Raw genomic sequence first — 14,142 nt, forward strand, 5'->3', positions numbered from 1 at the left:
ATTAGAGGTTTTGTTCATAATAATTTATTACATATCGATGATTTTACTATTTACGCAGTCTTGAACATATGTGGTCTAGGTTTCGAGAAAACAATATAATAATTACCAATCCAGTTTCCTATTATGACGATAATTTCTTATGACGATGCACAGAGATTTGTAAGGTTGACCCCGCTGGATTCAAAGTTTGGACTTGTTGTTAAATTTTGTGTTGAGTCTACTTATGTCGGACAGAGACACTGCATCATTGCTCAAATTCACTGAGAATGTGCTTCAAGATTATCGCAGTCTTATTTCAGAAACAAAGCGGCGATTTGTTCCTATTAAAGAAGTAGTCATATTCAAACTTTTGACATTTTTTAGGCAACTGAATCACAAATTCCTAAATTAAGAGCTATCATAAACAGTGATACTGAACTCCGAGAAGGTTGGTGATCGGTTTATTTGTTTAAGCATAGTATAGCCTTACAGGGATCGTGCAGTTCTCTGATCTCCCCATTTTTAAGTGGTTGCCTTTCAAAAAACCAGAAAATAATAGTATTGTGTCTAACAGCACTTCAGCGTTTCATCAATCAGAAGTGTTTGTCAGAGGTAAATTATTTGTTGTCTTTAACTCGTTCAGGATGCTTCTGAAGCTGTCGTTAGTACACTTTGGCAGCTTGCAGAGTCGAATGTAGAGGAATTACGCATACTCCAGACGACCATATTGCTTCTCACAAGTTCATCCTTGATACGTGGACCTCAACTTGCAAAAGTAAATCCTGTGCTTTAAACCTTGGTATTATGTATTAGTTTTCGAAATATGTTTATGTGGACGCAATCAACTAGGTTTTGTTATCCCATTTAGATGTGTTAGTGGTTGTGTAAATTATCAATGGAGTTCAAGTTAACATGTTTACCTGTTTTTAACAGTCTCGTATTTGTGTTCTTATGGTTTTCTGACTTACTATGCAACCAAATGAAAATCTTTACATAGTTAATGTGTTAATGATTCGAAGACACTGCTTTTGTTACTCTTGCCATTAATAACCATAATTACGAAGCTGATACAATTGTAGTTCATGACAATTAGAAGTTGTTTATTTTTTGTCTCCCTCTGATAAGCACAGATGAATGTCAATAGATGAATCGTTTATAGTACCGTGTCGATATCTGAGGTTTTATTAGTTTTGAGCTTCCCCACTCACCATTATCACTGATCTATTCGTTTGTCTAGACAACAGAAATATATCCTAATCAAAAAGTGGTATCGGTTCGCGATATTAGTGGCTACATATTGATAGATCTGTTGGTCATCTAAGTGAGACATGAGTGTAGAAATCACTGGTTTCAGATTCTAAGTGACCAGCGATCAGATAGAACCATCTAGTTCTCCTTGTGTTGTGAATTATAATTTTCTTATGGTGTTACTATGTATTTTCACCTAGTTATTGTTCTCACCATTTCATCCTCAAGGTATCTTGACATAATTTGGGTCTACAGAATTCACTTTGACTGAGTAAGTTAGGATAGCATCAAGTAAGACGTTCTCCTCGTACGCACTAGCCACAAAATTAGTTTGTTAATTCTTACTAAATATTTCCCTGTAATCTTGCCAATTTCAATTCACTGAGTTATAAGAAAGGTCTGATGTGTGTGGTCAAATTTAAATAAGTAAGCAAAGTTTGAATTCCTGAACATGCTTTGAAAATAAGTCCCCAAACCTTTAGTGTGTTATTTCTATGCTTGGATTCTAAAACAATCTCTTTTATTTTTCTCTTAGGCCTTCACCATATGTTTGAAGCTTCATCTTTCAAAGTCACCGGCCACTGTAAACACAGCAGCAGCAGCTGTTCGCCAATGTGCGAGTGCTATTTTCGACCGTGTGTTCAAGGAAGAGCTGATCATACAACCTACGGATTCAAGTAAACATAAAGCTGCATGTAAGTTCAATCTTCTCCAATTAACCAGGAAATCATGTTTTCGGGGCCATAGTTATTAGTATTACAAAACCGTAACTCAAAAAAATATCAGTCGATTTGCTACATTCTATCAGATATTTTCTCTAATTTGGTCTCGAAATTACATCAGCGTTTACCATTGAAAAAAACTGTTTCTTAAGTTCGTTTTTCTATATAGGTATTAGTTTGACTTGCACTTTATTGATAGTGTTTAATATCGAGCTTTAATAATTTTTTATATTACGTTTTTTAATTTCAAAATTTTAGCTGGAATCGACGACATTCTTCCTGTTAATCCTCTGGACTTAAAGTCCTCTGAAAGGGATGCCTATATGCTTTTTCAGGTGAGCGGTTCCAATCTCGGTCGTTTGTAGTTAACACTTAACACTTTCAAGGTTTTTGTCTGATACATATATCACATTTACTAGTTCATTTAAGCTGTATATCGTTTATTGTTTTACTATGCACGTTCGATATACTTCTGTGGATGGTATTCTGGGATGATATTGACTATATAGTATCATTACCAAGTTCTGATTTGATAATTTTGAATACATTGAGCATTGGGTAGATTGTTATGAATAAATAATATATTTGTAATATCCTAATGAGTAGAAAAATTAGATTATCTGACGTTTCGTGACTCAGTGTAGGCCACTTCTTCAGAGAATAAATAACCAAATTAATATTAGTCCAAGTTTAAATAGTACAACGGAACAACACGAATATTAGGTGCGATCAATCAAAAAACAGGTCTGACCTATTTAGATATTGAGTATAGTTTACTTCCCGTCCTTTACATGTACAAATTATCTGTAGATAATTTTGTGTTAAATTCAGAATTCGGTGAACTTGTTTTTTGAAAATCTTTGGTAATTGTGGCAGTAACTAAACAGGGAAAACTCAAAAGTTTGGATCCCAGTAGCACTCAGCCTAAAATCAATTGTTTATTGGTACTTATTTGTGAGTTGTACCGTCAGTTGTTATTAAACTTTATACTAATAAGAATGAAAGATGAGCTTTGTATTTTGGTTACAAATTTTACAATATAGAATATTGAAATATGGTATTCTTTCTAAACCTCGTGAATACACCACACCCCTAAGTTGTCGAAATTTGACTGATACTGGAAATTTAGATAGATGAACTTAGTTAGGATCTAATGGTTGTTTCGTATAAACAAACCTTACTTGCTAATGTACAAAAGAGATATGTTTTCATGTAATTTTTTTTACCTTGTAATATATATTGGTAATTGATATGAGTTCACTGAGTATTCACTTATTTCTGTACATATTAATTTATTAGTAGTTCCTTCCTGTTCTGTTAATTTTTCTGTAGGATGTTTGCCTACTGATAAGTGACGATACATGTATTTGGTTATGTGGCACAATGCAGATAAATAAAGTTCTGGGTCTGGAGCTAGTTGAATCGCTTATCTTTTCCTATCCTAGTTTATTTTGTCAGGTGAGTTGTAATTTGACTGTGTTAGTAACTATGCTTTTTGTTGGCTTCCATCCTAATTGCGAGGTACATTTAAGAATCCAACTCTAATCACAACTTTGTCTGACTTCGACCTGCGAATGAGACTAATAATATTTTCAACTCTTATGAACAATGCATATATGCATAGAAAAATCATGTTCCCGCAGATCAGCCCTGGTACGGGCGAGGGTGGGGAGAGTCATCTCTCGAAATGCTCTCATATGGCCACGGGCATACAACCACTGCCCAGAAATTCCTACTCACTGCCTTCTCGCGACGGTGTTGTTTACAGAATCGAGCGGATGAAAAGCTAATGTCTGGCGCTTTAACTGGGTTGGTGGACACGGAGGGTTCACGTAGAGAAGTTGGAAAATCCTGATTCCAAACCAATGGTGCATATGGGCTCCAGTATCCTCAAAGAACAAATAGTGTATGAACCTACTGTTGGTCACCGGCTACCATAGGACTTCATCTCCTAACATTGCCCCACTGCCTTGTGGATCAGACCTTTTAGGTCAAAGGTTCTGGGTGTGGCCCCCTAAGAAAACCACCTGCTTTGGTTTGGGCACCCGGACAGTATCCCAGCCCTCACACAAACCGAGTGATTTATGTGGCGCATATCTATTTGGTGCCCCTTTGTACCAATGTCTATGTTTAAATAAATAGATAAGCCCGATAATATGCACAGTAATAGTATTTATGAAAATAGAAGTCAACCATGAGTATTATTTTTATAGATATAAAATTCGTTCATAATGTGAGTTTGAAGAAAAATGTATGGCATATCTGTTATAACTTCTCTTGTTACGACCCAGTTACTCTTACTGCTTAGTAATCTTGGACACTACTTCACTCGACAAGTCCCCTAACCAGGACACGGCTGAACAGGAACGTAATTATATTCCAAGTAAACACAGTTGGGTGAAAGTAGGAAATACAAGCAGGAAAACTTTAGTATTCTAGATTCTCCTCCAAGTATCTGCTAGCACTGATTGGTTAATGAGCAGCCAGTCAGCAAGCTCCAACATATTCTTGCACGGAACATGCTTTAATCCAATCTATATCCTGTTAACAATATCAATTTATGATGAAGTGATGAGATTTAGATTATTGATGACTGATTATCTTTATGAAAACTATGTTCTCCATTGGAACTCTAGGTTGCTGTACGAGTGTTTCTTCAGCAACTCATTGTGAATTATTAACATACTGTAGCCGGATGAGTAGTAGATTTTTTAAAATATTCTTCCTAAGTGCATCAGGTTTCACATCACTATTACACAAATTCTGTCCGATTGACTGGCTTCAACTGTACTGCATCTCAGCTTCTTTGTCCTTAAACTAGTTCAACTGATGTATTATTTGTTGTGCACCCTTTTTGAGTATAAAGATGAGGGCTAAGAGTAACAGAAGTTTGTTGAAACTTGGTTCATAGTATAGTAATTTAATGAATAGGCGAGTATTTTACTAGTAGATGTTAAAATATATGTATCATTTACTGGTCGTAAACTATGAAGGTGCACTGAAGTTAGGAAAAAATAATTGTTTATTACGTTATGGTTTCTAGCGTTTGTTTGATCGTTATCAGTTGCCTTCTACATACTTGTATATGGTATTTAACTAATGAAACCTGCTCTTTTTACATTCCAACACAGCATCCTGCTTTTGCCTATTTACTGAAAACGAATTTATGCCCGCTGGTGATAAAATTATTTTCTCCAAGTTTAAAATTACACTTAACTCCGTTGGCTACATCTGGTGGTGGTGGTGGTGGGATAACAGATGTTGCCTCAGCTGCGTTCGCTGCTGCAACGGCTGCACTAACTAGTGTCAGTGGAGTAGCATCGTCGTTGTCATCATTGTCATCACCGTCTGGTGTTTCAAATGACATGATGAATAGTGAAAAACCGAATTTCGCACTGTTTGTTCGTTTGAAACGTTTGGTGATTGTCATCGTCAATCATTACTTTCATCTTTTGGTAAGTTGGGTTAAACTCAACTGTTCAATGAAATGAATATATATATATATATATATATATATATATATGATTCAATAACTTCAGTTATAAACATGGGTGTATGAATCAATATATAAGTGAGTGTATTTCCGACTAGGGTCGTCGTTGTTGTTCGTGTTTCTGGCTGCTTGTGGAATATATTTCCCTCTTCTGAACTTGGACTTCTCTCTCTAGTTAGCGGGCCTGGGACGTATCGGAATAGTTAACTGAATTAGTCATCGTGTCACTGGGTCTTCGTTCCGTTGTTGGTTGTTAGTTGCTTTGTAAATTTTTGGGAGTTGGATAACAACTTTTTGACGTAGAAAGTGAAGTGTATGCCTAACGGAGAAACTCGATTGTTTTGGTCTGGGTTATGTTACTCAACACAGAGTCTGAAAGATAACCATGATTAGTGGTTGGAGACGTTGGTGGACATAGTTTAGAATTATTCACAATGGCTCAGATGCATTAACTATTCATCTTCCATTAGATCATGGATTTAAGCATTCCTTCATACGTAACTTTCTGATATATCTTTTTTAATCGTATTCTCAATATTGAGTCGTTCTCATTATCATTACTACTACATTATTTCGATCTCTTTCTCTGTTAATCTTGCTATTTCCATCTCTTCTTCCCAATATCGTATCCCAGCTTGGGCTAACGCATATCTATGACAAGCTTTCCGTTGGTGCTTGACTGACTTGGGATTCCCCCTTATGTATATCCGTGCTCGTGGGGATTGATTAAGTATCATGAGGAAAGAGCAAAGTAGAATTATGTACTCCTTCCTAGTCTACAGTTATTTACCCACTAAACCTATTTTTTACTATAGAAAGATCAGTTATAAGTAAAGTTAGTCTAAGTCATGGTTTCTAACGTTATAAAAAGAATAAGAGTTAAATCATCCTCACAAATACAATTGATTGTGATTCATGCAAACTGTTACATGGGGCCATTAATTTCTGTCATTCAGATTATCGTTATTCAAACAAACAACCATTTATATCTTGGATTACTTTTATATTTTGATCTGTCCGTCCTCTTGAGGATGATTTGATCCACATAATATGTTTGTCATATTCACTACTTCGATTTTTATGTTTCACAATTTTGTGTTGATTTTTTCGATCGTTGATAATGTGTTCACAGATGCTCTAATATGACATTTCCTAAACTTACTTCCAAAGGCGTTGTAAATAAACAATTGCATTTTTACAATAGTCATTAGCCTAGTTTAGTCTCATTTGATTTCTTAAGTGGATGCTGTGTTCAAGATTTAACTTTCAAATTTTTGGTTCCCAAATAAATAGATTGCAAGTTGTACATGTTCATTTGAAGTTAGGAGTATTCGTCTGTATAGTCAAGTAGTATCACGTACTCTCCAATCTTTTTCCAAACTAATTATACTTCAACTATCATTGGAAGTTATTTTATGCAACGGGAAAACTACCATCGTACTTTCTACCGTATTTTAATTAGTATTCCAATTCTTTCTGTTTGGATAGTCAAATTTTTAACATTAAAAAACTGCTTTTTGTTCTGTTTATACTTTTTTAAAAAAAATATTCAGAATACAGAATGTGAAATCTATCTCTCGTTGCTTATACGATTTTTGGATGTGAATAAGTTATTATGGCAACGTGCATTGGCATTAGAGGTTCTATTTAAAATTGTGGAACAACCTGAATTAGTTAAGTAAGATTCAAACTACTTAATTATACTTTGATATGCTTATTTTTTAGAGTATAATTTTAAACGGAATCATCATCTTATTTCATGGATCTTTAAGGTTAATATATTTGATGAGGTAGACATTAAATTAAAAATAAAAATATATTTTTGATTTATCAATCAGGAAATCGGTTTTTTAGAAGATTAAGATTTTAGAATATTACTACCATAACCAAAGTGATTATGAACGAGGGAGCATTTATTTAAGGAGTGTACTGTTCATTGGTAAACCAAAAAGTTACTGAAATTACTTCTTGTAAGTGGCCATTAAAAGTAGGGTTATTTATCTATTTATTTAAACGCATGAACATTTGTACAAAGAGGCACCAAAATATATATGCAACACACAAATAATTGATTTGTGCGTGATTCGGAATACTCCCCGAGCGCACAGACTGAAGCAGATGGTTTTTATAGGGGACCACACTCTGAGGCTTCTACCTAAAAGTCTAATCCACAAGGCAATCAAGCAACGTTAGAAGATGCAATCGTAGGGAAGCTGGTGACCAATAATAGATTCATACACCATTCGTCCCCTCAGAACCCTCGATCCCGTGTTCATCATTGTTTAGGAACCAGGGTTTTCCACCCCCCCAGGTGGATCCTCAGCACCCACTCGACCGGTTTAAGTACCGGACATTCGCTCTTCGTCCTTTCAATTTCGTAACCAACACCCCTGGTACTAGAAGGCATTTAGTAGGACTTCCCTGAAGTGGCTATATTCGCGTTACCATAAGAGGGCATTTCGGTGGGGGTGGGGGGACGTAATCTCCTCACTCTTGGCCATATCAGGGGATGTGATTACAAACGTGTAAATAGGATTAATTCAAGTATTATCACTTCACAGCAAGTTATTTGTAGTAAGTTGTTTATTTTTATTGCTTAAATTATTGTCGTTTGTTATGTATCTTTCGCGCTGTAATAATCTTTAAATAATTGTTTCTTTATCTCCGCACACAGTAAACCTTTTAAATATTTACTGTAAACAATGCCTTTCATATCGTAAGGATAAACTCAATTCGTCTCATCAATTGAATCATTTTTAACTCAAATAAATGATGGACTTTTACATTGTGATTTTACTCAGTAGTTGAGGTCCTCGATTATCAACCTATAGGTGTGACTTGACAGTTCATTGAGTTTTTTCCAGTTTGTCTGTAACTCGTCGAAAAATTTGTTTGTGAGTACAAAACTTATTACTATTTCGAATTTCTTCCCTCAAATCTATTTTTACCACAATTTTTTTGAGAGTATGTAAGCTGTGAATTAGATTGACAAGAAACCTCTTAAAGTATGTAAATCGTCAATGACGCTTTTACGTCGGTCTGCAGGGTGTCTTTAGCTTTAAACAAAAGTAGTCTTTGAAATCAAACCATACAGGCTAACTATTTCTTATTCGCTTTAACAGTTCTAAAATCAAATCTCTGTAATTATACATTCTTCGATTTACACGTCATTAACCATGCCTGATCTGTACTGTATTTTTGTGATGTAAATAAACATTTCACATAAGACTTATGTGGTTCTGAAACCTTGAGCAATGTAATAACTGAACACCTTTGTATAGAGGTTGTTAGTCACCTACTATAACAATTGCTCATATTCAGCATTTAAGCACAGTTATCGTCTCTCAATGAATATTAAGTAAACCCATTTATTGAAAATAGTTATTAGTATACAACTTATCGATTATTTCACTACATTTATGAATAGTCGAAAATTTTGGTATCATGGATAACTAACCGTTAGCATCATTTCGGGACATTTTATTTTTGTATTTTGTTTTGACAATTCGTTTTATAGTTACAAATCTGACAATCTATACTGATCTGATTAAAATTTATTCTAAGTAGAGAGCATTCAATAAAGACTAGGGTTTATATTTAATCTCCTGCTTTTACGGTCAGTATTTTAAAATAAATATGAACTTAGACGAAATGTTTCGTGTTATATTTTGTCATTTGCACTGACAAATGTACCAACATCATGTATTATGAACTTGGGATCTCGTAGGTACTGAAATTATCATTAGGAATAAGTTTATAAAGATAATATTGATCGAGATGCTATACATTTCGTTTTAATGTTAAAGGATTTAAGGGTATCAGAAGTAAGTTCCTAGCTTTGGGCTCCGTTCACTTGCACTCGTCGATATGATGTATCTCCAAACACGCTGTAACTGATGCCCCTTGTGTTGTAGTCACCATTAAGACTTATTTATTGCAGAGGTGATCACTGAGTCGTAACCAACGTTTAACCTGGTTTTTATTGCTGATTGGATTATTATCCACCAAGTTAAAATGTAGCCGTTTGTCTAAAAGACTCTATAGTGCATAATATTACTACATTGGGTAGAGTATTTGAATCCTACTGATACACCTTTTTGACGTGGGCTAACTAATACGAAACCTAGGTCACTGGCTCTCTGTCGCTTACCTTTGTTCACCTAATACCAGAATGTAGTGCATACTATTTTGAATCGTATAAACTAGTAGTTATATAGAAACTTGGTTTGAAGTATTCAATGGACAGTGAAGATTAAATAAGTTGGTATATATAATAATGTATGTGACCAACCAATATTATAGAACTTTCCTTTCATGAATTCTTTCCAGTACCCGAATTCCCAGTCTACAGAAGGGTACCTCGAGTATCCTTTCGTTTACTTGAAAATAAAGTATAGAGACTAAACCTTGTAATTAGACTACAACATATGATGTTATTTCCAATTTCTATCAGACTCGTTTACGTTACAATATTAGCAAAATATAGTATCATTTATTATTTCGCTTCTCTATTTTGTTGTGTTTTTAGGCATATTTGTATTTCATACGATATGAGGCAGCATGCAACAAAAATATTTCATGAGCTTTTAAATGCTTTCGGACAGTACATACAAACATCTTTAGCCAACCCATGTCCAGGTGATGAATTATGTAAGTATTTTCCTTTTCAATGTATTTTTCATATCTGAAGTTTATGGCTTTGTTTGTTGCTCAGTATTCATATTTAGTTTGATTTACATTGACTGATGTCATGGTATAATTCAAAATTCCTTTCAGAAACGTGTATATTTCAGGCTATATCAATAATAAAATACGAGATCTTAAGTGTCTATTCATCGATAGTAAAAAGAATGTTGTTATCATAAGATCCGTTTCACGTTTGAAAGAACTCACTCCTATCCGACAATGTTGACCGGAGTTGTTGTAATAATCGTTTGGATGGAATTTTCAGTTTATTTGTATAAATAAGTAGGGAAGGTCTTTTTGCCATCAGTATTCCCTGTCAACAATCTTACGGTACCCTTCTAAGTCAGTCAGATGTAATCGTTTCATAGATAAATGAAGATATCATAAGAGTTGGAGTTGTGTGGTTGGACTGTAAAAAAATCGGGGTATAAAATAAGCAGTATAAAATAACAGTATTGAAGATTTCAGATTAGGAGATGCATTTATTCGACTGAGGATTTTTAAAAACTGCGTGAAAAATAGATTCATTTATTTCGGTTATCTTGCTAACTGTATGGATTAAATCTAAAGTTCTGTCTAAATCAAACCATTAGATTTAAACCCTCTCAGATAAGTTCCTTGTCTTACTCTATCCATCCATGAGTTTCTTTAAGAAATCCCCATCAGTCGCTCTCATGAGCAACAGTGAACTGACAGAAACATTCATTGAGCTAAGTTGTTACACTTCATACCGTTATAGGTGTAATGTCACTTACAATAGCTTATTTCGAAGCTTTGACGACTGCTTCCCATTTTAACTGGCTATCAGCTGTAAATTTTCAAAGGAATTTCGATCATGCTAGTGAGTGTTCAAAATGTTTATTTTATTTGTAATAGTGTCTCAATCAGACAGTTTAAGTATCGGTTTTTGTATATGAATGAAGTAATTAGTTGGTTGCAGGCTTCTCGTCTCTGTCTCCCACAAAGTTTCTTCTATTTCTTGTTTACTTACTTATTAAATGTAAGTAGTCAAAAATGTCGTTTCTAAACACATTGAAGCAGAGTATATCACAGTAGAAATAAAGGTCGTCTAATTAGTGTGTGTTAGTTATTGCATGCCAATGATACTCATTTCATAATATGTAGTTTTTTCTACCTTCCTAGAGATGATTGTTCTCTCCATATATTCAGAAAATGTCTAAGGATAAAAGTCTTAGTAGAAGTGTCATTTTTTAACTATGTTGTAAACTATGTGTCCCTCACAATCATGGAAACTTCCACTCGCTTCAGTTGATACAAAATGCAATCATATTTTCTATTAACATATAAAGAAGTCCATAAAACGAATTTTATTGGGAACTATTCAACTTGATATCTAAAACATGAATTGTTTTGTACAGTGTTATATTTTCAGAAACAGTGACACATCGAATTAGAATATCATTATTCATTTCAATTTTTTTCCATAAACATTGGGTTGATAGCTGTTAGATAGTAATGAAAAGCTTCCCTTGATTCCGATTACATGCTAATGATGTTGTCGGTCAGTTAGTGACAACATAGAACCTGGTACATATATACATTAGTTCAAGTTGCCATACCCCGTTAACACAGGAAGATTAAATCACTAGGCCAAATCCCAAGATAGTATAAACAGTAACGGTATCAGTGGTAATTGAAAAATTAGGCATCGAAGATACGATTCCAGGAGAAAATATAAATTAGTGAGATAAAAGTAAAAGAAGTTATGAGGAATTCAGAAGCTCAGAATTTGGGGGAAGACAAAGAACGGCTACACTTGTTGTGCCATCGATCTGACTCCCAATTTGGTTGTGTGAATGATTGTCGTCAAAATATACATCCTGCCTATCCTCGTATGTAATAAATGATATAATCCACGTTGGTGAATAACGGAGTTGAATAAGTCAGAAGTACGAGAATGGATTTTGAATGCATATATTTTGAACATTCATTGATCTGAACAGGAAATCAGAGGGATGAAGCGAATAGAAAAGAGCGAAGCAAAAACGACACGCATTGGAGATGGCGGGTAAGCAAACTCGCTTTGATCAAGAGTTAATCAATATTTATAGTCAGACAAAAATAAGTTACAGACATTTTATGAATAGGATAAGAAGTGTACACACATACGCTCATATAAAAAATAGGGTTAATAAGTGAATAATTACCTACTTACTTACGCCTGTTACCCCTCGTTGAGGAGTATAGGCCACCCACCAGTATTATCCACTCAGTCGATCCTGTAAAGCTTGGAAACTGTTGTTGAGAGTTATCTTGAATTGGTTGATTTTGTTAGTATCTCGAAAGAAGTCTGTACTGAACCTTTGTAATGCTGTTTTCCCAGTTGTCCAGTGTTTCTTTAGCTACAGTTTCATCTTGGATACAACCAAGTGGTGATCTGAAGCTATGTCAGCTCCTCTCCTGGTTCTCACATCTTCCATTGTCCTTCTTAATTTTTGTTGATACAAATAAGATCTATGTGGTTCTCTGCAGTGTGGCCCGGTGAGATCCATGTAGCTTTGTGTATGCGTTTGTTTGTAAATATTGTGCCGCCTATAACCAATTTGTTGAATGCACATAGATTTGCAAATCTCTCCCCATTTTCATTTCTCCCTCCCAGTTCATGTAGTCCCATTGTGTCTTCATATCCTGTGTTGTCCATTCCGACTTTGGCTTTTAGATCTCCAATCAGGATTGTGAGGTTCTTCTTTGATCACTTAGCTATGATTGATTGCAGCCTCTCATAGAACTGATCTTTATCGTCGTCGTTGCTATCATTGGTGGGTGCATAACATTGGATGACATTCACTGTGATCCCCTCCTTCTTTGTTTTGAATGATGCTTTGATTATCCTGGATCTATGAGATTCCCATCCTAAAAGTGCTTTTCGTGCTTCTCTGGGCAGCATTAGAGCAACTCCTTGAGTGTGCAGAGCATTTTCCTCTTCGTGACCAGAGTACAGCGACATCTCTCCTTTATCTAGCCTTTTCTACTTAATATTAACTGAAAAATTTGCAGCTATATTTACTGGGACATTGTTCACAGCCATTTTCCTTCCCTTTTTTACCCTTTAAAATTAACTATAAACACAAGCAAATAAATTAATAAACTTTGTTCTCATTCAATTTAGTACTTATCATCCTCAGACTTTTTTTCCAGTTTCAAACAAATAAAGTTATTAGTTGAATTTAATTGGTAGTATTTTGAGGCCTACTATTTTTCATTTACAAGTTGTTTTTACGTTTTGATTCACTGTCTTTATCGGTAAATTTTGTCATTTATGACGAAGTTGATTAAAAATTGTTAGACTAATTCGTAACATAAATCCTCGTATGATTATATCCGTTTATTATTTGTTGGGTTTAACCTGTTGATTGAATTTCTTTTAAATAAACAGATTAGGTACTAAATGTTTCATTTGATAAAGATTGATACGAATGACTTGGATTCCTTCATGTGTCATTCATATGGACAATTGATATTATCATCCCCTATATATTGTTATGTCTATCAGCGCATCGTATTCAGCATCCTATACATAATTATTTTGAATCTTATTTTAATTTTAAAATACGATTCACTTCCGTTTTTTAATGCTGCAAGCGTAGTTGTGATTCGTATTTCTCAATATCCTCTTGATTAATTACATTTTAATAGCTAAAGATAACGCTAATCAGACCCCGAATCAAACAGTTCATGTTGGAGGTATCAATCAATCCATGTTGTATTATAAAGGGAGTTATTTTCCAATCAATTTACAATCAAAAGGAATGCTGTAAGTGTATATAACTGTCTATAATAATAATAATAATAATAATAATAATAATAATAATAATAGGCAAAGATGGATAATGGCTAGCAGTGGAATCTAGGACGCGCGTTTCGTTTTATTTGGGACTCGTCCGCTGGATGTGCCTGCATCTCAGAGTTGATGTTCACTCTGGGACTCGAACCCAGTACCGTTCGCTCCAAACGCCATCGCGTTATCCACTTAGCTACTGGGTTCGTGTCCAA

The 14,142-nt window shown here is 34.6% G+C and overlaps 1 protein-coding gene across 1 annotated transcript in view; it reads left to right on the forward strand.

Moving 5' to 3' along the window:
• Positions 1–223: 223 nt before the first annotated feature.
• Positions 224–14,142, forward strand: part of Smp_212080 (hypothetical protein) — a gene marked incomplete at both ends in the record, with an annotated part of 72,373 nt that continues 58,454 nt past the window's right edge. Inside the window, 11 exons of the mRNA XM_018795841.1 lie at positions 224–331; positions 364–427; positions 464–591; positions 623–754; positions 1,763–1,922; positions 2,208–2,284; positions 3,282–3,407; positions 5,081–5,404; positions 6,996–7,120; positions 9,971–10,092; positions 13,786–13,903. Of these exons, the coding sequence (XP_018650113.1) occupies positions 224–331; positions 364–427; positions 464–591; positions 623–754; positions 1,763–1,922; positions 2,208–2,284; positions 3,282–3,407; positions 5,081–5,404; positions 6,996–7,120; positions 9,971–10,092; positions 13,786–13,903 (1,484 nt within the window). The remainder of the gene's footprint in view (positions 332–363; positions 428–463; positions 592–622; positions 755–1,762; positions 1,923–2,207; positions 2,285–3,281; positions 3,408–5,080; positions 5,405–6,995; positions 7,121–9,970; positions 10,093–13,785; positions 13,904–14,142) is intronic.

This window comes from Schistosoma mansoni, chromosome 2 (genome assembly GCF_000237925.1).
Source record: "Schistosoma mansoni strain Puerto Rico chromosome 2, complete genome".
Lineage (NCBI taxonomy): Eukaryota > Metazoa > Platyhelminthes > Trematoda > Strigeidida > Schistosomatidae > Schistosoma > Schistosoma mansoni.